Here is a 24,513-nt window from a genome sequence, read left to right as displayed (position 1 = left end):
GGCGGGCCTGCACGGATGAGCAGGGAACTGCTGGGCAAGCTCAGGACCAAGAGGGAGGCCTACAGAGGGTGGAAGCAGGGAAAGATGGACTGGGTAGAATACAGAGGAACTGTGCGAGTCACCAGAAACCAGATCAGGCAAGCAAAAGCCCAGGCAGAACTAAATCTAGCCAGGGATGTGAAAGATAACAAGAAGAACTCCTAGAGATAGAGCAGGGATAAGGGTAAGACGAGGGAAGCTGTGGGTCCCCTCCGCAGGGAAGCGGGCGACCTGGTCACCCAGGATGCAGACAAGGCTGAGCTACTGAATGACTTTTTTGCCTCAGTCTTCACTAGCAGGGGCCCTGGCCACACTGCACAAGTCACGGAGGGCAAGTACAGGGGCTCTGAGAATGAAGAACCACCCCCAGTACAAGAAGAGGAGGTTCGTGACCTCTTAAGGAACCAGAAGGTGCATAAGTCCGTGGGACCTGATGAAATCCATCCACGGCTCCTGAGAGAGATGGCAGATGAAGTTGCTAAGCCCTTCTCCATCATATTTGAGAAAGTCGGGCAGAATAGCCGGCGGGCCTGCACGGATGAGGAGGGAACTGCTGGGCAAGCTCAGGACCAACCCAAACCATTCTATGATTCTATGATTCTATGTTGTATTGCCGAGCAGGATTGAAGTGGGATGTCTCAAGCAGCTCCGGTTCTAGTTAGGTGAGCTGAAAATCAGCAGGGCAGGGCTTAAAACAATCATGTCTTGTTTTTTTTTTTTTTTTTTTTCCCCTACTTGTTATAGGGCAAGAGAATTGGACGGCTCTGGCTTTACAAATCGTTCGGGAGCAAGGTTTTGTTGGAGAGATTGCAGTTCAGCTGAGCACCGCGCCCAACGCTGAGCTGCCCCCCTCCAACCAAGCAACCGAGAATGAGGATTATATACTGGAAAAAAAGACAATCCTTATGCCAGAGAACGCAACGATAACTTCTGTCGTAGTCACCATTTTGCCTGTGAGTACTCTGACAGCAACTCCAGCTAGTAACGTCTTTTAAGGAAGGGGAAAATGGAATTGTTTCTATACCAGAAGTAGGATTTAGCATTCTAGAAATGGGTACGGTGGGATTCTTGTCTCACCAGGTAGCTGTATATTAGTAAGAATTGCAGCCATCTCTTTCAACAGAATTTGAATACTCATCACTGAGAAAGAAAGAAATTCTTTGTTTTGCTGTAGTCCCAAAATCAACATATAAACACGACAAAGGAAAAAATCATATGTCTTATGTTCGTGCTGGCTTTTCAACTTGTTGCAGGTTTATACAGACAATTTATTTTACTTTACATGCCTCTTAACAGATTTCTTGTTGTAGTTTGGGGAACGTTAATTTTTTCACCAAAAATATATAGGTATTGACTTTAAATGCATTCAGAATGGAGGTATGGCTTTTCAAGTTCTGGCTTAGTTTCTGAAATCTAGCCACCTTTCCTGTAGACAGGAGAAACATGTGGCATTCAGCAGTACTTTCCACCGTTCTTACAGGTCTGGAATCCAACTGCCACTTTTGGTTTCTAAAGTTCAGCAAAGGTGGTCTCCTTCACCTTCCACATGGTGAGAAGCCAGGGGTTGCTTATATGGTCCCAAATGCTGAGAATGCTGCCTACAAGTAGTCAGCTTCCTGCACGTGTTAGAACTTTCACTGCTTTATTAAAAATGTGGCATGTAATTTATTTTTTTTTTTTTTTTGCAGGACAATGTTCCAGAGTTACAGGAAGGATTTATAATCAATATTACTGGCGTGCAACTGGTCGATTCTCCCACCGGAGGTCAGCCAAGCGTGAAGAGGCTGGGGTTAGAAATAGCTGAAATAACAATTGAAGAAAATGATGATGCCAGAGGAGTATTTAGATTCAATGTTACAAAAGTAAGTAAAGCTGAAAGAAAAAGATTTAAAGTAGCGTTACAGCAGGAAGCTCTGTGTTTTCATTCTGTGTTTTGATAGTGTTCTAACAGGCTTTATGACACTAAATTTTTCTCGATAAAAAGACCAGATACCAAACAAGCAATTCTTTCTTAAAAGGTTCTTCACAGTTAATTTATGAAATTTATTAGGGAGCTGGAAGTGCTAAAACTGATGCCATAGAATATTCTGAAAGGGACCTCTGGAGTTCATCTAATCGGATTTTTGCACAGAACAAGGCCAATGCTAAATTCAGACCAATTTACAAGTGCTAATGTATTTCTTAATTTATTTTTACCTGCAATTGAATTAAAAAAAAAAAAAAAAAAGTTGCAGTGAGACTCAGCAGTTTCTTGTTGAATTTTCAGGATATAACTGGAGCTGTTACTGGTTATGAGGTACCACCACCACAGAATATACTGAAACTTCCAGTTGTTCGACAGGCTGGAAGGTTTGGGTCAGCAACTCTGTATTGGGAAGCCATTCCTTCAACTGCTGGCTTTGAAGACTTCACACCATCGTTTGGAAACCTTACATTTGCAGAAGGACAGGTACGCTCTTGCTGAAAGTCTGTCTCTGGGTTACTGGCTTAAGAGTTTCTCGTGGTTTTTTTTCCAGCAGAATTTGCGTATTTTCATTGAAAACATTATATTTATGGCCTTATGTATGTGAATGGTGCTCCTGACTTCAGTTCTTTAACATGGAAAAGCAGAATCTTCATAAGCATTGACCAAATAGGGTTGTATTCCTTTGGTACCTCCACAATTGAAGAAATAATTTCTAATAAATATAATATATATGAAAAGTATAATATAGTAAATATAATATATATATATAATAATAAAGTCTGTTACACTGAAAATTTGTAACATAACCTATCTTCTCTATAAACTTTCAGAATATGCAGTGTATGTTTTCTTATCTGTGTTCTACATATTGTTGTGAATTTCATGCTGCCTCTGACAATACTTAGTGTACACAAAGGGTTTTGATTTCAAGTGAAGAGAACTGGTCTTGGGCAAATAGGAGGATATACTTTGTGAGCAGCATTTTGGCTTAAGTACACTGGTGTCTGCCTGCACTTTCTACTGAGTACCAAAGAAGAGCATTCTGTTGGTTTTAATATAAAAAAATTATGTTAATGGACTTGAAAACTGCTCTTGAAATTTTGTTATCTTATTATAAATATACAAGTCTGATAAGAAACAAGCACAAGTGAACAATGTGTGTTTATTATTAGATTAAACTTACCTATTTCAAATTTCAGATTTTTTCAAGCAATTCACAGAATATAATAAGTGAAACTTTGTTGCCTTTTTTTTTTTTTTTTTAACAATTTCTGCAGGCCACAGGAGAAATAGAAATTACAATCATAGATGATACTGAAGTTGAGTTTCTTGAGATATTCAAGATTGCCTTGGTGAGGGTAACAGGAGGTGCAAGACTTGGGGATGACACCCTCGTAACCGTCACTATTCCACCGAACGATTCCCCTGTCGGAGTATTTGGGTTTGAAGAAAAGAACGTGAGTTTGATTTGGATTGCACTCTTTTCTACAAAAGCTGGAGAGTGGGTTTGTGTGACTAACACCCAGCTGATTTTGGTAAGCCCTCAATGCAGTGGAAGACCTGACTTCATCGGAAGGCATATTAGCGCTTGCCTTCACCTGGCTGTGTAGGATGGTGATAACAATGAAAGTGCTGCTGCATAAATTGTAGATTTCTGCTATGCCTGGATCAATTTAATTCAGTATACTGACAATTCAGGACATCCCAGGTAGGATTTTTGGTAGTCTGTTGAATATTAAAATGGTTTTTTTAATAATCGGTGCTACTGAAAGTAAAGTTTGGAAAGACACGATGAAACGTATCTCATCTTAGTTCTTGTCAGTGAGTGCTGCTTCTGCTCTCCATTTTGCTGGTGCTGTGCTGGCTTGTGACTCATTGTCTGTAATTGTTTTGAATCATAGGGCATACAAAAATAGCAAGAGTGACTAATCTTCGCTGGCAGAATTCAACACATCCCTCACATCTGTTACCTTCCTGTTGATTTTTCACTCTGTTCCTTATTCCACATTGTCATTGATGATGTTTTTTTGCTGCTTATCGATGCCTTTTCCTACAGCCTCTTCTTCCTTTTCCTCTTTCTTCACAGGTAACAGTGAAGGAACCTCAGACACCTGATGACCCTGCTGCGGTGGTATTGCTCACCGTCAGCCGAAGTCAAGGAGGACGAGGAGAGGTCAAAGTGCTCTGGATTCTGGAGGAAGCAGCTAGATATGACCTGACCCCTCTGAATGGAACCCTTCACTTCAATGAGGTATTTCTGAAACTGCAACAAATTATTTACTATCAGATTTATATATACTTTCGTCTTCTTAAGTGTGTTTGCATGGTGGTTGTTACGCATTTAGAAAAGTAGGGAGTCACTAAGTGTTACAGCACTAGGAAAAGGACAGTTTGAACTGGTGGGAATAGTGATATCCAGTGTTTTTTCAAGCAGAAAAGGAAAGCTGACATGCTCTTTTTAGGGCACCGTAATGTAATCATCATGAAGATAGGGTCTGCAAATCCGAGTTGTTTTTACCATTAGGAAAGAGGAGCAACAGTGTACTGAATGTGAAGAATGATTAAAGGAACATTTATTCCAATGAAGTATCATACAATTGAAAGAGAAAGTTGATGTCAAAAGGACAAGAAGGATAAACGAATGCTCAAAATTTGCAGATTTGAAAAAATAAATAATAAAAAACCTAGTGACTAACCTAGCAACACTAGTCACTAAACACCCTAGTGACTTTCAAACTGGACAGTGTTATTTGGTTTGCATTTCATGGCATCTTAAAACTCTGAAGTAGGATATTGTAAAGATGTTGTTGTTACTTTAGTATTGGTCTTCTACTGTCTACTCAAAACATTTAGTGACAAAAAGTGTTTTAACATAAAGCATATTCTATTCTGTCTGTACAAGACTATTTTGCACTAAATAAATAGGAGTACACGTTGTTTCTTTTAATCAACTGGGAAATATCATTTTTGGTAAGACTAACAGTATTTGGCAAAGCTTTGCTGTAGTTTTGCTGTCCTTTCTCTACTGATAGGCCTGGACATTGTTTTTTCTCCTTTATAGGGGAAGAGGCAAAAAACCTTCCCTGTAAAATTTACATGATCCAAAAAAAGCACACAAATTTCCAATTTTATTTAATTTATTTTTAATTTAATTTAATTTTTAATTTAAGTCTTTATGTATGCATACGTGTAAGAATTCAAGTATGTGTGTATGGTGTACTAAAGTTATAAAATGTGTACCTACCTTTTTCTTATTTTTCTTACTGCCCACAGACAAAAAAGTAAATTAGACAGGTGCCATGACCTAATAGATCTAATCTTCATAATGTCAATCCTTGTAATGTATGTATTATATTGAATATGCACTTTCTGATGAAAAAGATTTTGTATTAAATTGAAAACTTACATGTGAATACAATTTCAAAGTAATTTCAATCCTTATTCAGGTGAAACTAGCGAGAGCATTTTTGGGGTGGCACACAATGTTTGGGGAAAAATTTTTGCTATTTATTAATCTATGAGAAAACATTTCAGCAAGATCAGAAATGTCATATTTTAAAAATATTACAGAATATATCAAACATATGCATGCTTAGCACTTGGTTTGGTAAAGAAATTCCTTAAACCCTTTTTTATAATAACGTTTTGTTTAGTTTCACTTTATGTATGTATGTGTATATATATATGTATCTCTATCTTCTCTTTACATGATGCAGACTGAATCCCAGAAGGTGATTGTTTTACATGCCATACAAGATGGTCTGCTGGAGGGTAATGAAACATTTACCATTCAGCTGGTCTCTACTGGTGATGCAGAGATATCCCCTGTAAATGGTAAGGAATTAATTCATTACACTCTATTTTGAATCATTTCATATGAGAATTCTAGTAAGTCTGTTCATATTATTTTATTCTGCAGTGCTTATATGTTTTGTGTGCCGCCAGTTGGTAGCAGTTTTGACTGTCAGTCTTTTCCCCTAAGATGTTTCCTTATCTGAAGGAATCAAAGAGAATTTTAGATCATAATTTTTTCATTGTAAATTAATTGTTGTTGTAGATTTTTGTGTTCAGTAACTATCTAGCTAATACTGATTATTAGATGTCTGTAAAGATTTCTTTAAGAAAAAGAAGCATAATCCAGGACTTGGTTCAGACCTGTAAGAATTACAGAATAATTTCATTTACAAATGATCAAGGGATCATCCAGGGGGGTCATCTAGTTTAAAACCCTGCTCAAGGAAAGAGAAGACTTCACAATTATGTTTCTGAATGCCTTGTCCACGCAAATTCTGAATATCTGCAAGGATGGGGATTCTGTGGCCTCTCTGGGAAGCTGGTGCTTAACCACTCATGTCACAAAGTTTACAAAAGTTAGCTCATTTTCAAAAGAAATGAAGTTTTCATTTACGGTAAGAAGCTTTGTTCTCTTCCTAGGTGTGGCAACCATCATTATTGTGGGCGATGAAGGAGCTTCTGGAGTGGTTGGGATAGCCCATTCGTCCAGGCATGTTCTGATTGGAGAACCTTCAGGAAATTATAATGGAACAGCTCTTATTAGGTGGGTACATCACTCATTTTTCCAAAAGAAGGACAAAAGCTCAGTTTCAAAAGCTATGAGGATTCCCACTTGGCAAGAATTTATTGGTGCTGCTGCATTTCATTATCACTCCTAAAATCACAAGTATTTTAAAAATTAAATGCTTGTCTTTATGCAAAGGCAGAATATACTATGTATGTGTCTTCTCAGTGTTACTGGGAAGATCTGAATATTCCTCTCAGTCTTCAAATTAATGGCAACATTGATGCATTACAGGAAAGAGGATTCTAATCAAAGGAAGGGAAGAAGGGGTCAATGACATTTGAAGGTGCTTTGTGCTTTTCAGGATTCAGTTCAGGATTGGTGCCTGAACTGTATGTCAGTATATTTCTATGGTGGCTAGCATAACCAAAGCAGGAACTGGGTTTTTAGTTGAAACAAGATGCAATTATTTCAGTGCATTCAGTCAGGTGAAAATAGGATGAAGAAATTAAGATGTTACCATACCTTAGGAAAGATTTTTACCCTGAAAGGGTTATTAAGCATTGGAATGGGCTGCCCAGGGGGGTGGTTGAGGCACCATCCCTGGAGGTATTTAAAAGATGGGTTGACATAGTGCTTATTAGTGACATGGTTTAGTAACTTGGGCTTGTTTGTTGTTGTTGGGTTTTTTTTGTGTTTGTTTTTTGTTTTTTTTTTTAATCAGAGTTAGGTTGATGGTTGGACTAGATGATCTTAAAGGTCCCTTCCAACCTAGATGATTCTATGGTTCTAAGAGTATCCGAAAAAAGGATTATGACACTTTCCCATGCTGATCCAGGAAATATAAGCAATGGCAGCAGTGACTTTGTTCACCAAGACCGATGCCATTAGTAGGATTGGGCTCTAGGTTTTTAGCCAAGTAACAGACAGAACATTTCTCAAGCAATCTCGTAGTAGTATTCTTGTGTCCTTCTGCCTTAAACACCAAATTCCCCCTGGCCATTACCCTTAAGTCCCATTTCCTTCCTGCGTTGCATATCATATCTGCAGACAAGCAGAATGGAACCAAGAGAGCTCAGTTTTCAGCCCCCACCTTTGGGCTATACCTGCAAAGAAACTTTAAAGACTTGTCAGTTAAAATACAGCTCAAGAAGCTTCCCAACAGAGGGAAGTAAAACAGAACTGCAGAAATGTTATTGCTCTGAAGATAGAATTGTGAAGATCTTAATAGCGACTTAGTGCATTAAAACTCAAGCTTCATGGTGCTGATGACATTTCTTTTGTCCACAACAGTGTGATGTCCTGTCTGTCTCCAGATTGGATATTAAATGTTAAAGGTAGAAAATAAAATCCATATTTGTGTTCTTACCTGCAGCCTGACACGTGGCCCAGGGATTTTTGGTGAGATCATGATAAATTGGAATATAACACCTCCTCATCACACAGAATTTGTTGAGACAGCGGGGACCTTGACCATGCGAGACAGACAGTCTGCAGCAGTAGTTCTAATACAGGTATATGAGAAATTTTTACTCCAGCAGCTATTTCAAGCACTCCCTTTTATTTATTTAGTATCTTGATTGGAAGTTAGTCATACCTCTGTCCCTGGAAGTGGATTAAATCCTTTTAGCTTTCGCCGTTTCCTCTCCCCAGGTTGTAGATGACAACCGTCCTGAGGAGAAGCATTACTACCAGTTTCAACTAACTGGAATCAGTGTTGGGGGACTCATAAATGAATCCAGCAGCACAGCAAATATTACCATGGCCGCCAGTGATTTTCCATATGGAGAGTTTACATTCTCAAGGGAACTGTTGCAAACAACAGAAGAAGAAAAATGGGTATTGGATGAAAATTCCTTCCTATGTAAAATATTCATAGATATCGATATTGTTGCTAGGCTTATGCTTCAGTTTAGAAAAAAAATAAATCAAAGATTTATTCTACATTTATCATAGCACAGTCTCCAGAATGCTGGAGTATTTGAATGGTCTGAGAAAGAAGACCATACGCTAAATTACAAGTAGTCTGTACTGACCAAAGCAAGTTGTTGTCACCTGGCAGAACCATTGAAAAGACACCTTTAGAACAGTCTGCTAAAGGCAACTGTAACAGTAAAACAAAGCCATTTTTTAAAGAAAATGTCCTCTTTCCCTCAGGTTAACATCACTATTGTGCGTTCCAGGGGATCCTATGGCCAAGTGCGTCTTTGCTTTCAGATAATAAATGGGACTGCAGAGGAGGGAATTGATTTCACTCCCACAGTGAGGGAATTGTTGTTTGAACCACATGAGGAGAGTAAAATGATTTTTGTTGAAATTCATGATGATGACTTTCCTGAAGGTCCTGAAGACTTTTCAGTGATGATTTCCGAAGTGGAACTCCAAGGAAGGTAAGGATAAAATTCCCGGTTGATTGATTACAAGCAGAAGAATAAGCTATATTTGGAATCTGATCTGTCTGCATAAAGGCACCGGTGGTTTTCAGCTGTTTTACTGTAAAATTTCCTAAGACAGCTATAATAGTAATCATAATAGAAATTGGATATCCTGGAAGTATAAGCTAAAAGTCCATACATTGCATAAAAGTTGTCAAGTTGCATGAAATTCACAAAAGAAGATAAAATGATAAAGAAAAAATGATACATATTTCTATGAATAAACTACTTTTTTTTGCATAAATGATAGTTTGAAAAAGTGGGTCCAAAACGTCTTCAGTGATAACTGTCAGAAAATAAAAGCATTTGTAGAAATTGACGAACTGTCACACATGCATCTTAATATTTTCACAAGAATTTTGTATGTAATTTTCTTTTGTATGTTCTTGCAAGTGGATTTGATTTTACTGTGAAAGAAAATGGTCTGCAGGTGGATCAACCTCCAATAATAGGAAATATCTCCACAGTCCGGGTCACTATAGCAAAAAGTGACAATGCAGAAGGCATCATAGAATTTGATCCACAGTATATCCTTCTAGAGGGTAAGTTTACCTTAAGTTTTCAGAGCAGTTTAGAAGGTATTTCTGGGGCATAAATTTCTGAAAAAAAAAAATCCTTGAAAACTTTTTCTCAATTATTCTTGCAGTGGAGGAGGATGCTGGCTTAATCATGATTCCTGTTGTGAGAAAGCGTGGAACTTATGGCTACGTAACTGCTGATTTTCTTTCTCGAAGTATTTCTGCACTTCCCAATGGTGTTGACTATATCATCCATAATGATTCTGTCATCTTTTATGAGGGCCAGAACCAGAGTTTTATTTATATCTCTATTATAGATGATGAAGAAAGGTAATAATTTTTTCAGATATTTATTCACTAATTTGCTTCTAAGAAATCTTTTTTTAGTGTGTAGAATTGAAATTGAAAAACAAATTTTTACAGTGCTGAAAAATCACCTAAATTTAAAAAGGAAAAAAGATAGTATCATTAAAATTTCATAGTTAATGTTAAATTTTATGCAAAACAATTTCATTTTTTTCATTAGGTAACCAGAAACAATGGGTGTTACTAGTACTGCAGTGAATAATAAAATATTTTGCCTATTTTTTTTTTAAATTTAACATGAAAAGAAGATAGAACATGATGTTTATTTCAGATATCACCATTTCTGTGCAAGTAGGAGGAATGTTCTACTGTATGCTTGCCAAGCTGGCTTCTGTATACCTTTAAACAAATCCAGTTAGATGCATGACTCAGTTTTGAAGTACGTGTTTGTTTTGGTTTTGGTTTTTTTTGGATACCTCAGAATCTCTCTTTCTTTTTCCATGCAGTGAATTTGCAGAACAATTTGAAATCCAGCTGACGGGAGCCACCGGTGGAGCAGTCCTTGGGCTCCATCTGGTGAGCCAGGTCACTATTGCTAAAAGTGACTCCCCCCAGGGCATCGTCCGCTTTCTCAACCAAAGTCGAATTATTCTCCCCAACCCTGATACACCCATGGCAGTGTCCCTGTTGCTGGAAAGGACTGGAAGATTGTTAGGGGAGACACAGGTAGGCCCTGGCTGTCAAAGGCTGAATGCTTTCCAGTGGCCAGGTCAAAAAGCCAAGTCGTTTTCATAGAATCATAGAATCATTGAGGTTGGAAGAGTCCCTTGGGATCATCGAGTCCAACCATCTCCCCTACTCTACAAAGTCCTCCCCTACACCATATCCCTCAGTACCGCATCTAAACGTCCCTTAAACACAGCCAGGGATGGTGACTCCACCCCCTCCCTGGGCAGCCTGTTCCAATGCCCAACCACTCTTTCAGTGAAAAATTCCTTCCTAATGTTCGATCTAAACCTCCCCTGTTGGAGCTTGAAGCCGTTCCCTCTCGTTCTATTGTTAATTACCTGTGAGAAGAGACCAGCACCAACCTCTCTACAGTGTCCTTACAAGTAGTTGTAGAGAGTGATGAGGTCTCCCCTCAGCTTCCTCTTCCTCATACTAAACAGCCCCATTTTCCTTCAAGAACTTCTTTGTGATTGATTTGTAATAGGACAATTGTGGCTTTTTATTAAATACGAATTGCATCTAGTTGCAGTATAAAAGAAAATGTTATTCTTTTAATCTTCTCTTTCTCCTCTTACTTTCTTTCATTAGGGTCTTAAGTACTTTGTTTTGAACTAGCTCCTAAGTCCATCAAAAATATGGTTAGTTTGATGTATCACCAGTAATATAATTTAATTTGGTTGAATTATTTCCTAAAGCTGGTGAAACCCTTTTCAGTAAATTGTTTACTATGAGTTTTCTAGATTATTTTTTTTACTCTTTACAAAGTGAAGGTATAACTGTGAACCAAGGTAGACCTTTCACAATCTTGGAAAAGGACTGTAAGATTGGCAGTAAAGGCCATCAGCTCCTCCTCTCCCCATATAAAAATTGCCTTGGTCTTTTACTTTGTCTAGATGTCATTTGAGAAAACTAGGAAACAATTAAAATGGCCAAAATAATAATATTAAAGTGTTCATTATGACCTCCTCAAAAGCAATCTATTTTGTTGGGAATTTTGAAAATATTCTCGCTTTTAATCAGGCTGAAGAAGTATGATTCTTCATTTGAGGGATTAAAAATTTCGTTGGAGACTCTTAAGAAAGTATTTTTCATTTTTTTTGTCTTTATATCACACTTCACAGGGAATGGTTTTGGTCATGAGTACTCATTTGGGGACCTTTGCAAAACAAGTCATGAAAGGGAGAAAAATAGGAACTGGCCTTTGTGTTTCTTGTTAAGTGCTAAAGAAATCTTGGTTTTTCTTCTTTTCTGTTACTGATACCTAGAAATTCACAGATTGGCATTGTGGCTGACACTTCAAAATTTTCATTTGTGATTTGTTAGGTTTATTTTTCCAAAGGATTATATATATTATATATATATATATATAAAATATATAGTGTGAACATTTCTTGTTTTCTATTAACAGCAAAGATTTAAACATAGGCAGCTACCAGACAAAAGAATTTTTTTGTCACTTGTGGTACTCTGTCGTTTCTCCCCCTGGGAGGCTATTATAATATAATATATATCTGAAATTGGTGTCTTCCACAGATTAATTGGGACATCTTGGGACCCAATTCAGAAGAGGTTTTATCTCCCCTGAATAGTGACATTGGTGACCCTGTGAGTGGATCATTCTATTTTGGAGAAGGAGAAGGAGGTCTGAGAGCTATTAATCTACAGATCTACCCTCATGAAGAAGTCGAAGTTCAGGAGATCTTCATTATTAGACTGAGCCTTGTGAAAGGGGAAACAGAAATAGATCCTAAGGCAAACAACATTACACTGATAGTAAGTCATTTCTGCTTTTCTTTCTTCTGAGATCTCTATTGATATTGGTATTTACCCTATAAAGGTTTTAAAAATTAAAAATTATTTTTTTAATTAATAAATATTGCTTAGTTTGTCATTTGGCTTTTTTGTCCTTCGTACTACTTAAGTGCATTGTTACCTCTTCAATTCTTAAAAAAGAAGGCAAAGAATCTGTCAGTAAAAATTGGTATATAAGCCCTGACCTGGCCCTCTTTTTTGGAGATCTTTGTGCTTCTTTTTGGCGAGGGAATGGATTGGGTCCTCATTTCTGAATGTCAGTGTGTTGTTCATTCCTTCTTGGCCTCTTCTTCTGCTACAGCTATTATATATAAAAGAAAGGGCAGAATCTGTGTATTGCAGAGCAAGAGAAATGCAGAAATTTGTGGCAGAGGGCAGAAGGAGTTTTCAAAGGCAAATTATTGCTCTGGGGATACTGCAAGTAAGGAAGTATTTATATGGCTGTCATAAGAAGCCTGGAAAAAATAAATCTTTCCTAGAAATTGGATTTTGGGTGGTTTTTTTTTTTCTGGTCCTTAGAGTCTCGGTGGAATTAGCTCCTATTTCCGCAGCCTCCACAATTTCTCCTTTGGGGACCCAGGTTTATTCCTGGAATGTTCCACCCTGTGTGCCAAAGAGTTGTCTTCTCAGTAGGGACTGGCTCAGGTCTCAGTCAGTGCACCATGAATTCTCGTTGCAGCTGGTGTTTCATGCAGGTGGGGGTTCATAAGGAATATCCCAGAGGGCTGAGTTTGCAAACTGATAATATTAGAAGCGTTCCTGTACAGCCCTAAGGTGCCTGAGCATTTCCTTCTTAAATCACAGAATATTCAGATAAAGCATTTGAAATAGAACTCTCTCTTTTCCTTCCTTGGACAGTGCTGAAAATCTGAAAAGGGGGAGACTCATACTTTCTCTGTTGTCTCTTAGTATCTTGTATCTGTGCCATATGGTTTCCAAATAATTTAAAAATTTACTCTCTGAAATGTGTTTAGGACGTTACTAATTTACAAGACAATTTAAAATTTACAAATTGTTTAAAGCTGAGGGAGGCTCAACACCGTGAATAGAATCATTGTCATTGCCTAATTTCTTTACATATAATGCCTTTATTAATGCAAGCCCGAAAACTTCCCATATGTATTGGCAACCATCATATTTTCACTCCTGTTCAATTTGGATCCTGCTTAAACTTCTTTATTTGTTAATGTAGGATTTTCTCACAGAAGAGCAAGTTACCCGTAAATTTCATGTAACAATCTTGCTTTTTGTGTGTGTGTGTGCACATGGGCTTGATGTCACTCCCCTCTCATACCCTGACAGTCCTGTCCTCTGGGTTGGGTTAGTTTATTCTCTCAGTCTCAGTTCTAATCTTTTTAAGAGGAGGAACTTTGGTTGGATGAACTCTTAGATATGCGCCCTGTAGCACCTAGAAATTAAAATGTCGATGATTTGGACAAGAATACAACTCACTCTGCATTTCTGACTTTTTTGTTTGCTTGTTTACTTTTTTTACAGATACAGAAGTTTGGTGATCCCAATGGGATTGTGCAGTTTGCTCCTGAATCACTCACCGAGAAGAACTATACAGAGCCCTCAGCAGAGGAAGGGCCACAAAGCATTACGCTGTTTGTCAGACGAATTCAGGGCATGCTGGGAAACATAACGGTATTCTCACTCTTCTCCTAAGAACCCTCATAAATCTGAATTCATCCTCAGTATCAATATGTGGGGAGGAATATTTTTTTCTGTGCCTTTCAATTGCTTTTTTTCTCGAATTTGTTTCCGAAATGAATCAGACTATTTGAAACCATCACTCACATTGTTGCTCAGCAGTCAGCTTTTAAACCGTTATTTGTTTAACTAAAAAATAGTAAATCCATAAAATAAAGCATCTGCTGTGTTTAATGAGAACTCCGCGCCCCTCTCTGATGCGAGGAATCTCGGGAGGAAAAACAGTCGTGGTTTTCCATTTTTTCCAAAAAAAAAGTCGTGGTGTAAAATCAGAAATAATAATTTTTTAAAGTGGTTCAGAGATTCCATATAATTTTAAATAAATCTTTTGCAAATATACGAAAGAAATCTTTACCTTCATAATACTGTTAGGGGAACAAACACCCTTCTTTTCTAAGATAGTGTGTGTGCTTCTTTCTACACATACCTAAACCAATTTCTATTTTATCTACTTGTAACCAGCCTGCTCCATCTGCAATTTCTACTTGAGTCCTGAATATGGAAGTTTCTGACTCGGTGGGTAATTCTCTTTTGTTTTGTCCTTTTGTTTTGTGCATTTTCTAAACTCTTTCCAGGTTTACTGGGAAATACGTAGTGAATCTGACATCGCGGGTGACTTCCTTAGGACAGAGGGGTCTGTTGTCATTGCTGACCAGCAGAGCGCAGCTGAGATAACGATCTACCTGTTACCTGACGAGGTCCCAGAGCTGGATGAAATCTACGTGGTGCAGCTGATTTCGGTAGAAGGTGGAGCAGATTTGGACCAAGAGAAAAGCGTTTCGAAGATGACGGTGTTTGCGAACGACGATCCTCACGGAGTGTTTGCCCTGTACCCCCATCAGCAGTCGGTGCTTGTGGAGAGAAACCTGGATCGGTATGTTCAGATCAACGTGACTCGGCACGCTGGGGCATTTGGAGATGTGCTCGTTGAGTACCACGTCATGTCTCCTCATGAAGACAACCTCATTGAACCCGAGAATGAGGTGGGATACCTCACAGTAAAAGACGGTGCCAGCTTCGGAGTGAAAAGAGTGCCAATAAGCAACCAGGTCTGTATTGCCCTTTTAGCTCCTGTGATGTCTAGAGTTTCCCTTTGTGCAGGAATAAGATACTAAACTTTCAATAGTAACCACTGGGGAAAAGCAGAAAAGAGAGTTTTAGGATTATGAAATTCCTATTTATGGTGTAGAACTGCGTTCAGAGATCACATTTCCAGATAATAATTGGAAAATCACTGCTATGCATGTGTTCAAATATTCAGTTTTTCCTTCCATCATTCTTCTGTGTTGCCATTAGTTCAATATTTTATTATTATATGTATGCAAATATTTTCCCAAGTTTCCCTTTTGGCTTGTAAATAGTGATCTGTCAGTGCTGACTCATGAAGCAGCAGATAAATTTACCTTCAGTTCTCTGTGTTCCATGGTTTTTTTGTTATTATTATTACAGCCTTACACTTAACATCCTTTTACATCCGTTTTACATCTTTTTAATCTTAAGGATTAAAATCGAGCTGGGGGCCCATTGTGTTAGATACAATTTATTAAAGTGGCAATAGCTGTTCTACAAACTCACATTCCAACAAATGGCTGGTAAATCACGTTCACTATATTGATGTTTTAGCTGTGATTCTTTTGAGAAACATAATCAACAAAACACTTGTCTTGAAAACAATGCTTTTTGTTTGCAAGTAGAAAAAATCTTCAGGTTGTTCTGCTATTTAATTCTTGGAACTGGTGGATATAATCTTTTTGGTGGAATTAGATTTCTACCTTTTTAATTTAATTCTCTCTTTCTCAAAGGCATTTATTTTACTGGGCTTGAATTTTACTCTGGAACTGATAAATGTAAGCCTGGTTGGGGGAAGTGCCAAGGATGTGCCTAAAATATTAGGAAGTGCAAAGTCAGCTGTTCTGCTTGTCCCTGAGGAAGCTGCCAATTCACAGGTCAGTAGACTGGGTGCTGTGTAATGTTTCTAACGCAGAATTAAGGTGCACTTCATTACAAAAGACAGATGCTGTAAGAATTCAGTTGTCCCCTTGAAGTTTTCATCATTGTGACCAATTTAATGACAGATAAGACCCTTCCAGTTATTAGCTGTGCTGTGATAGAAAATTTTTCTCTGATGGAAATTCTTTAGAAATGTGTTAATGCAGTTTGAAAATGTTTCTTCATCTGTAGAATCTAAATAGTGTAAATATTATGGTTAATTTATACTTTTCTTTACATGAAATGGAAGTTCTGAGGCTTGAAGGAGAACAACTGATTCTTTTAACTTATTGCTTTAAGTATAGCAGCCCTAAAGTACTATATGCAAAAAGAGATGGAGGTTGTGCTGGGTTTTAATGCAGTTGACAGTATATTTGGCTAATCACTGAGTGGGAAATTTTCAATTTGTCTACTTTGTGTGAGAGTGAGAAAAGAGAATTTGCCTGTTCTGATACGGTATACATGCGAGACTTCCCTTGTGTGTCAGGCAAAGACAATAGCATGATGAGTTTTTATCTCTTAAATTTTATTGAAGTATTTATTTAATGATTTCAGTTGTCTTGAAGCATGGTTCTGTCTTTTAATTTGTAATTGAGCTTAATTCAAATGGTCTTTCTGTAAACATTTACTAGCATATGTGCATTTATCATTGCTTTTAGAATGTGCGAATTATCCTTTCAGTACAATTTGCTGCTCAAAGAAAAAGAAAAGTAAATCATACTAGCAAGAATATTTTTTTGAACAAAGTCATGTGGCAGCAACTTATTTTTCACTGGATACACAGTAATTTATTTTAGACCCATGTGTATATATATATACTACTATAGCTATTGCCTCTGAGCATAAAGAGCATGTTGCTTTGTTTTTCTTTTAAAAAACAGACACAGAATGCTATATTCAGTGTTTTCAGTCCTGAAATGTCAGCTGTACTGGTTCCTTTTCCCTGAAATCTATTTCTCAGAAATCTAAAGCTTAGAAGTAATATTGAAGAGTTGTGATATACACACACTCAAATATGCATACACATACATATATACACTCATAATTATTATAAAATGCCTGTTTTACAAAATAGAGTATGCTTTCACATATGTTATTGCACATTTTAATTCACTTTTCTGTAACAAAATCTATTATGTTTCCACAGGTTGGCTTTGAATCTGTGATTTTACGACTTTCAGACATTGTAGCAGGGACAGGCCAGGCTGTCATAACCAGAAGAGGAGTTTATGGCTCTGTGACAGTCAGCTGGATTTCAAGATACCCACCAGACCTAATCACTGCCTTTGCTCAGCCAGGCAACATTACTCCTCCATTTGGTGAGTGCTTGTCTGAGGAGACAGCTATGAAAGTTGCAGAAGTGATGACACCACCTTTAAGTTATTTGTATCTCTACGTGCCTTCTCTATTAATGAAGAGCCATTAGAATGAAATCCTATGATCCAGTTTTTATCAGTAAGACACATCCTTATTTTATGAGCAAAAATAGAACCAAGCTTCATAAATACATGTCTGGGAGGTAGGCACAGTGCTACGCCCCTGAAGGACAGCCCTTTTCCCCCTATAAAATATAGGAAAGACCCTTATCATACAGATTTCTTCTTCCTAAATGGAGTGGTGGTGTGATTAAAGTCCCTATCTCAGCAAGTTTCCAAACAAAAGAGTTTTTTAGCTATTTTGACTTGTGTTCTCTCTCCCTCTTTTCCTTCAGGTACTGTTGTATTTTCCTCTGGCGAGCAAAGTAAAGTAATTGCCTTTCAGGCTGCTCCAAGCCTAAATAAACTCGAGTCATTTGCCATCACTTTAACAGCAGTGCACAGCAATGTGTCTGGTGGGGCTCGCCTGAGGTAAGGACATTACTTATATTTTGAGTGGCACAGATGCTGTAAAAATTATACTTACACCTGTATACGAGCACACACCTTATACAAATCCCTATTAAATTATAGGTATCTAGCAAATTGTGCTGCCTTTGGTAAACTCGTGTGTCTTGCCTCAAGTGGACACATGTGTCAGTACTGCAGGTCCAACCTGACCAGAACAGAGGCTTTTCTCCAATTCCAGTTTGTACCGTATCACTGGGATCCTGCAATGTCTCTAGAATGATGGAGACTGTTAAGAAAATGAAGAACCAACATCAGCAGTTTTAGCCAGGAAGTTGAAGGATGAAATCATCTCCAGCAATTTTCATTAGCATCCCTAAAAATCCGTATTTAGGTGACCTCAGATAACAGACATTAATTGAAATAAATAAAATGAAACAAGAAATGCTCCAAAAATATCTAATTTATATAAAAAATCTCTTTTATTCTTAAACGCAAAACCATTACATTTAATGTAATTTTCCATCTCGGCTAAGCTGTTCACATTATTTTCTTTACTTCCTTACTCATTCATGGCTAAAAGTCCCATAAAAGGTCCTATAAAAGGAATGGACATAGAGTAACACTGTATATACAGAAAGGTATTGGTTTCCCCGCATTATAATTACTCTGGCAAATCTGAAGGACAGGGGGAAGGAATGAACTGGATGGCTCATCTCCTGAGATTGACCCCTTCTCCTTGTCTGTCCTGTGGACTGGTGTCCCCAGAACTCCTATGTACCCCATGAGTTCAAACACCTTGAGTATTCAAGGGTGACCTTTCCTAGAAAACTTAAGACTACATCCCATGGCAGGCATAAAGCTGACATTTACTTTGAAGAGTTTTTGACTCCCTTAGCCATGGAAAGGGTCTAGTTTTTTAACCTATATCACTGTAATCGAAGTGCCATTTTGTAGCCTCTAACACTGAATAATGGGTCAGTTCTAGAGGTAAGTATATAGCAATAAGACCCAAAGTTTTACAAAGAACCTTAGTCTCGGTGCTTATTTCCTAATAAGAAAGGGTTATATTTAATATGAACATAGTAGAGCTTAAATTGATATTGATAATAGGGCTCAGATCTGGAAAAAATGGCTATGAGTGAGGGGGCAATTAGTGTTTTGAAGCCCCAGTGTAAGTTTTAAAATAATTTCCTTTCCTTCTCTAGCTTCCTGGCTAAAACTGCAGATCTGCTGGCATCCATATGCTCCACAGCTTTGCTTTGGTAGAGGAAGTTTGTTCAACAGTTAAAATGGGTGCCACTCAGAGTGACTGTATTGTAATATATCTCTTTGCACAGTGTGAAGATATCATACTTTCCTTTGCCTCTCCATTTTCTCAGGAAGGCCATATTTTATTTATCCTTTTCTCTGTATCCTGTGCTGACTCGGGGTGCATTAAGCTGTGGAGGGTTGTTCAAGCCAATCACTCCAAAAATGATTTTCAGGGAAGCTCTTTACATCTTGCCTTGTGTAATTGCTAATCCTTCCCCCTACCATTGTGGTTTTTTACCCACTTTCTTATAAGCCATCATTGACTTTTCACTGGAGATTATTCTGCCTGGGTATTTTACTTTTCAGATTTCATACTTCCTCACTCAGATTTGATATTTTTGTTTTGTTTCAGGTCAGGATTTACAGTGGCTGAAATCGAGCCAATGGGGATCTTCCAGTTTGCTCTTAACTCAAGATCTGTTTCAGTTGAAGAAAATGTCCAAGCAGTCACACTACACGTCCAAAGACTGTTTGGATTTCAAAGTAATCTCACTAAATTGACATATCAGACCATTCCAGGAAGTGCCAAACCACTAGAGGACTTTATACCCATCTACAACGGAGAGCTTTTGTTTTTACATTTTCAGACAAATGCTGTGATAGAAATATCAATAATCGATGACACTGTGTCTGAAATGGAGGAATTTTTTTTTGTAAATTTGACCTCTGTGGAAATTTTGGATGTTCAACCTGTGAGTCCTGACTGGAGTCCACATTTAAATCCAGCTTTCAGTGTTGCAACAGTGAATATCCTGGCTAATGATATTCTTAATGGGATACTAAGTTTGGGGCCAGAGTTTGTTTATGTTGAAGAAGATGCCAACAACGGTACCCCCAACACAGCGATACTTCATATCAGAAGGACCAAGGGTTTTACTGGTGATATTGAAGTAACTGTTAAAACCTTTGGGGGGTACAGTGCACAGAGTGGCAGGGATTTGTATCCTTTTGGAAAAGTTTATGAAAAACCCAACTTCACATGGGCGATGGAAGGAGAAGATTTTGAGGAACAGTCAGTCTCTCTGACTTTGCTGGATGGAGAAAGAGAAGGCAAGGTGTCCATAAAAATTTTTGATGATGATGAGCCTGAAGGACAGGAATTGTTTTATGTTTTCCTCTCTGATCCTGAAGGTGGAGCTCAGATTGTGGAAGGAAAGGATGAATATGGATTTTCTTCTTTTGCAACAGTAATTATTGCAGGTAATAATGTTTCCCTCCAAAATTAGTAAATATATCTGAATTCATTAACTGTATGTTCTTATAGCAATTTTACCTGTAAAGGAGAAATCCTTTAGAAGCAAGATTTACTGGGACACTGTGATGACATTAGTTGCCTCCTTTTGGAGGAAATAACCTTCTTGGTTATTGGTTATTGGTTTTCCTGAATTTATTTGCATTCCTATGAGAACAGTGCATTATTTTTCAGCTCCCTAGTTCCATGCACTGAATTAAAGATGGAGGGGAAAAGCTCATGAAACAATTTGGGAAAATTAATGGGTTCAACAGCATTATGGGTGGCATAAAGGAGAAATCTGTCCTTGGAAGTCCCTCTTTATCCCATAACCTACTATGTCTATCTAGGGGCATGCTGAGGCCTGTTTCTGTTTACAAAGAATATGTTTTAAGGGTTATGGTAAACATAAAATAATGTAGCTGAATTGGTATCTCCTAAGGGCGTTGTAAGCAAGGTTTTTGACACTGTTCTGTACTACTGTAACACCTGGTCTCTTGGAGTCAAGGGACACAGAATTCAGTCATTATGCTGAATGATGCTGAAAATACAAGCATAGATGGTGCCAGGTGTCTCATAAGGAATTTACTTTCAAAAAGACTTATTAATAGAATCATAGAATCATCTAGGTTGGAAAGGACCTTTAAGATCATCAAGTCCAACTGTCAACCCAACACTGACAAAATGACCACTAACCCATGTCCCTCAGCACCACATCTACCCATCTTTTAAATACCTCCAGGGATGGTGATTCCACCATTTCACTGGGCAGCCTCTTCCAATGCTTGACAACACTTTCAGTGAAGAAATTTTTCCTAAGGCCTAATCTAAACTTTCCCTGGTGTCTACTGGTTAAAATAAAATTTCTAAATGGCAATATGTGAAGTTCTAGATAAGTATGGAGTGTAAATTAAGGATAGAAATATTAAAAGAAATGGCGGGGGGGTAGAACTAGATGATCTAGTGGATGAAGGGTGCGTTCCAACTTTTAACCATTCTACGAGTCTACGAAATTTTCTTGAGGCATCCCTAGTTTTGCAGCATGCTGTTGATACCTAGTTTGGGGGTTTTTTGGGCAGTTGTTCACATTAAAATTATAATTTAGTCTCAGCTTAACTTTTTTGCCAATTAACTTTTGTGGACTGTTTCCTCTGTAGGAAGCGATCTCCAGAATGGGATTTTGGGATTCATTCCAGAAGTACAGAGCGGTCTCGTACTTGATGAAGACTCAGAAAACAGAGAGGTGCTGCTGATTGTCACAAGGCAACCAAACAGGTGCAGGCAACAGCTCTTCCCACACGCTCTCAGACGCTGTTGAATACGTTGAATCACAGAAACTACTGTTAGTGGAAGAGTTTTACAGTAAAATCTTTGCCTTTCAGCTCCTTTAATAACTGCCCAGAATTTGGTAAATGGGCTTTTAAGTTGTGAATGGAGTTATCTCTGTCACTGTACAAGTACAAAGCAGAAATGGGGAAAAAACCCAAGTATTTTCCAACTTATGCTGTAAGACAGCAAGTGTGAAAATTTTGCTTAAGGTAAAGTATTTGCACACTGCTAAAGGTATAATTCAAATTCTGATCTCCCTGTGTAATATAATATAGTCATCAACACTAAAATGAGCAATTAAGAAGATACCTAAGTGCCAGTGCTATGCTTATGCCTTCACTCACACTGATACTGTAATAGCACATATACAGGCTGCACATTTATGTGTACTTTATACCACTATGCCCACGTATTCTAAGTTCCTTAAACTGAGAGGAAAGACAAATTCTGCATGGCTTTCCAGGCAAACTGTTACTATAATATTCAGGAAAGTACTCAGGCACATCCCGGTCTTCCAGGCAGAATCTGGCTGCCCTTAATTTTTTTTTTTATTCCTATGTTACTTTTTGGTAATCTAAACAGATTTTAAAAGAAGGAATTTAAATTAAGAAAGAGAATTTTTCATCTTAAATCAGTTTGTTCCCTAGTGATAAGGTTTGAATAATGACATAAAATGTATGTTACCTGCGTGGTTTATGTTTACTAAAGCAATAGTTGTCTCCTTCAGTACATGTATGCTCTTTTGATTTGCTTATAGGGCTTTTGAAGATGTGAAGATCTTTTGGCGTGTGACCTTTAATAAAACGGCTGTTGTCCTTCTGAAGGATGGCATGAACTTGGAGAAGGAACTCGTGTCTGTGCTGGGAGCCACTACCTGCACGGCAGGTCAAACAGTGTGCAACATCTCCATTGAAATAAAACCTGATAATGTAAGTCATTATGAGTCATTTGGTGCTGAATCGCAATTTTTCAGGATGAAAAAACACCCCCTGATACAGAAGAACTTATGAGTAGGACATAGTTTGAGGATGTCACGACATCTGCTCAGTTCCTCTGCAAACACACGTTTATTTGCAGGCTTGTGATACCTTCTTTGTGGCTGGTGAAAATTTAGGAAGGAGATGAGTATTTAATTTGAAGAGTAAGTTGAAGATCTCAGATTTTTATAGAACCATGAGAAAAAAAGAATGGAATTATTTCAGTGAGATGCACCTTCATCATGTACCAGACTCTTATCCTTCACACAATAAATTTTTCATCTATCAAAGCACTTCTTAGGGTAGTTTTTGGAAAGCATATCCTGTAAGTAATAAGACTTTAAAAAAAACCCCACCTTTTTTTGCCATGTGAGCGTAATTTTGAATGCCTAAATCTGGCAAAATGACCAGTGAAAACTCTAGTTAGCCATGAAGCTGCATAAGAATCTCTTGAGTCCCTAAAAACCTGTCCCTGAGCACGTCCAGGTCGTGAGCAGCAGAGTTCAATTCAGCAGCCATCATCCTCTAAAGCAATTTGGCATTTCTCAGTTGGGTATGGGTGAGCCTAAATGCCTGGAGAGGCCCCGCAGGCACTCACAACTGCAGATGTCATTGAACTAACACAATGTACAGCATTCGGTCATTTTTATTGAAAATGGAAGGAAAAATTTTTGTGTGTGCGTGTGTGAGCACTTTGTGGTTGGAGCAGTCCCTTAAGAAGGGAAGGATTAATGTTTGTCATGCCCTCCAAGTAGGGAGTTTGAAACTTTCCCATAAATTACCCTAAACAACCAGGCTAGGGGCAAAGCTGAGGTCTGGGGAATGAAAAAGGACAAGATGAGAAGGTTTCCATGTGTTTTCTGACCACATTCTAGAAAATAACACAAGAGGTAGGGTGTGGGAAGTAGAGATTTCTCTCCAAGGAATAGGGTGCGTTCTCTTAATTCGGTGAGGGGGCCATTTTCCTTCTCTGTCTTCAGATGATCATCAGTAAAAAAACTATGCTATTTAACACCCCAAATATTTCCTAATTCTTCTTCCAAAAAATAGCTTATAATTTAATAACAAACAAAATTATGAAATGGTGAAGTAATGATATATTCAATAAATATTTTACATTTTTTTATGGCATATTGTATGACATATTCCAGCTTTTCGAAGTTTTTAGTCAGTTACACTGACTTCATTAGGTAAGAGCTGAATCTTGCTTCTTAGAATTAAAGTAATATTGCCAAAATATCCAGAGCTGAAACAAAAAGCTATGATTACTAATAAAAAAAATGTCTTCAAGGATCATCTCTTTTGTTATAATGCTATAGTCTTGTAAAGAACTGTTTTTTTCTAGTTTGCTGCTTTGCATCTAATAGGTTCAGATGACATATTTCCAATTATTTCTGGAGTCTCAGTATGTCTGTTTCTAAACATGTTACGTCCGTATTGTAGGTACAAAATCAAAGACAGGGCAATGTGTCATATTGAAATTTCATATAGCTACTTTATTTTCAGTAAATGGGCATTAAGTTTGTACAATTGACTAGACCAATTCCTTGACATATGAACACTAAAATCCAATAGCCAGTATTTCCAGACTGACACAAGATTTCTATCTATCAAAACCCCCACAAAAGCCTACTGGGTATTATCTCCAGGCTTTGGGATTCTGGATAAATTCAGTTAAGCATTCAAATCGAGTGAGATTTACTCGTAAAAATACACTGAGGCTGTATGTAAAATGATTTTCAAAACTTTACTAGAATTTAATACTTTATTATAGTCAACATTAATTGCAGACCCGAAACTACATACTTAGAAT

General features: G+C 37.8%; 1 protein-coding gene across 1 annotated transcript in view; it reads left to right on the top strand.

Annotated features, from left to right (window-relative positions):
- Positions 1-24,513, top strand: part of ADGRV1 (adhesion G protein-coupled receptor V1) — a 277,476-nt gene that overhangs the window by 85,102 nt on the left and 167,861 nt on the right. The window contains exons 54-75 of the mRNA XM_014936880.1: positions 790-992; positions 1,728-1,901; positions 2,306-2,488; positions 3,283-3,462; positions 4,092-4,256; positions 5,722-5,839; positions 6,440-6,563; positions 7,900-8,038; positions 8,178-8,363; positions 8,682-8,914; positions 9,353-9,501; positions 9,606-9,807; positions 10,290-10,509; positions 12,046-12,285; positions 13,822-13,971; positions 14,613-15,086; positions 15,840-15,983; positions 17,174-17,345; positions 17,738-17,873; positions 19,516-20,363; positions 21,552-21,669; positions 22,481-22,652. Of these exons, the coding sequence (XP_014792366.1) occupies positions 790-992; positions 1,728-1,901; positions 2,306-2,488; positions 3,283-3,462; positions 4,092-4,256; positions 5,722-5,839; positions 6,440-6,563; positions 7,900-8,038; positions 8,178-8,363; positions 8,682-8,914; positions 9,353-9,501; positions 9,606-9,807; positions 10,290-10,509; positions 12,046-12,285; positions 13,822-13,971; positions 14,613-15,086; positions 15,840-15,983; positions 17,174-17,345; positions 17,738-17,873; positions 19,516-20,363; positions 21,552-21,669; positions 22,481-22,652 (4,730 nt within the window). The remainder of the gene's footprint in view (positions 1-789; positions 993-1,727; positions 1,902-2,305; positions 2,489-3,282; positions 3,463-4,091; positions 4,257-5,721; positions 5,840-6,439; positions 6,564-7,899; positions 8,039-8,177; positions 8,364-8,681; positions 8,915-9,352; positions 9,502-9,605; positions 9,808-10,289; positions 10,510-12,045; positions 12,286-13,821; positions 13,972-14,612; positions 15,087-15,839; positions 15,984-17,173; positions 17,346-17,737; positions 17,874-19,515; positions 20,364-21,551; positions 21,670-22,480; positions 22,653-24,513) is intronic.

The sequence above is a fragment of the Calidris pugnax genome, unplaced genomic scaffold (genome assembly GCF_001431845.1).
Source record: "Calidris pugnax isolate Ruff unplaced genomic scaffold, ASM143184v1 scaffold40, whole genome shotgun sequence".
Classification (NCBI taxonomy): Eukaryota; Metazoa; Chordata; class Aves; order Charadriiformes; family Scolopacidae; genus Calidris; species Calidris pugnax.
Note: the sequence above shows the minus strand (reverse complement) of the source record. Positions and strands in the feature narration are given on the sequence as shown.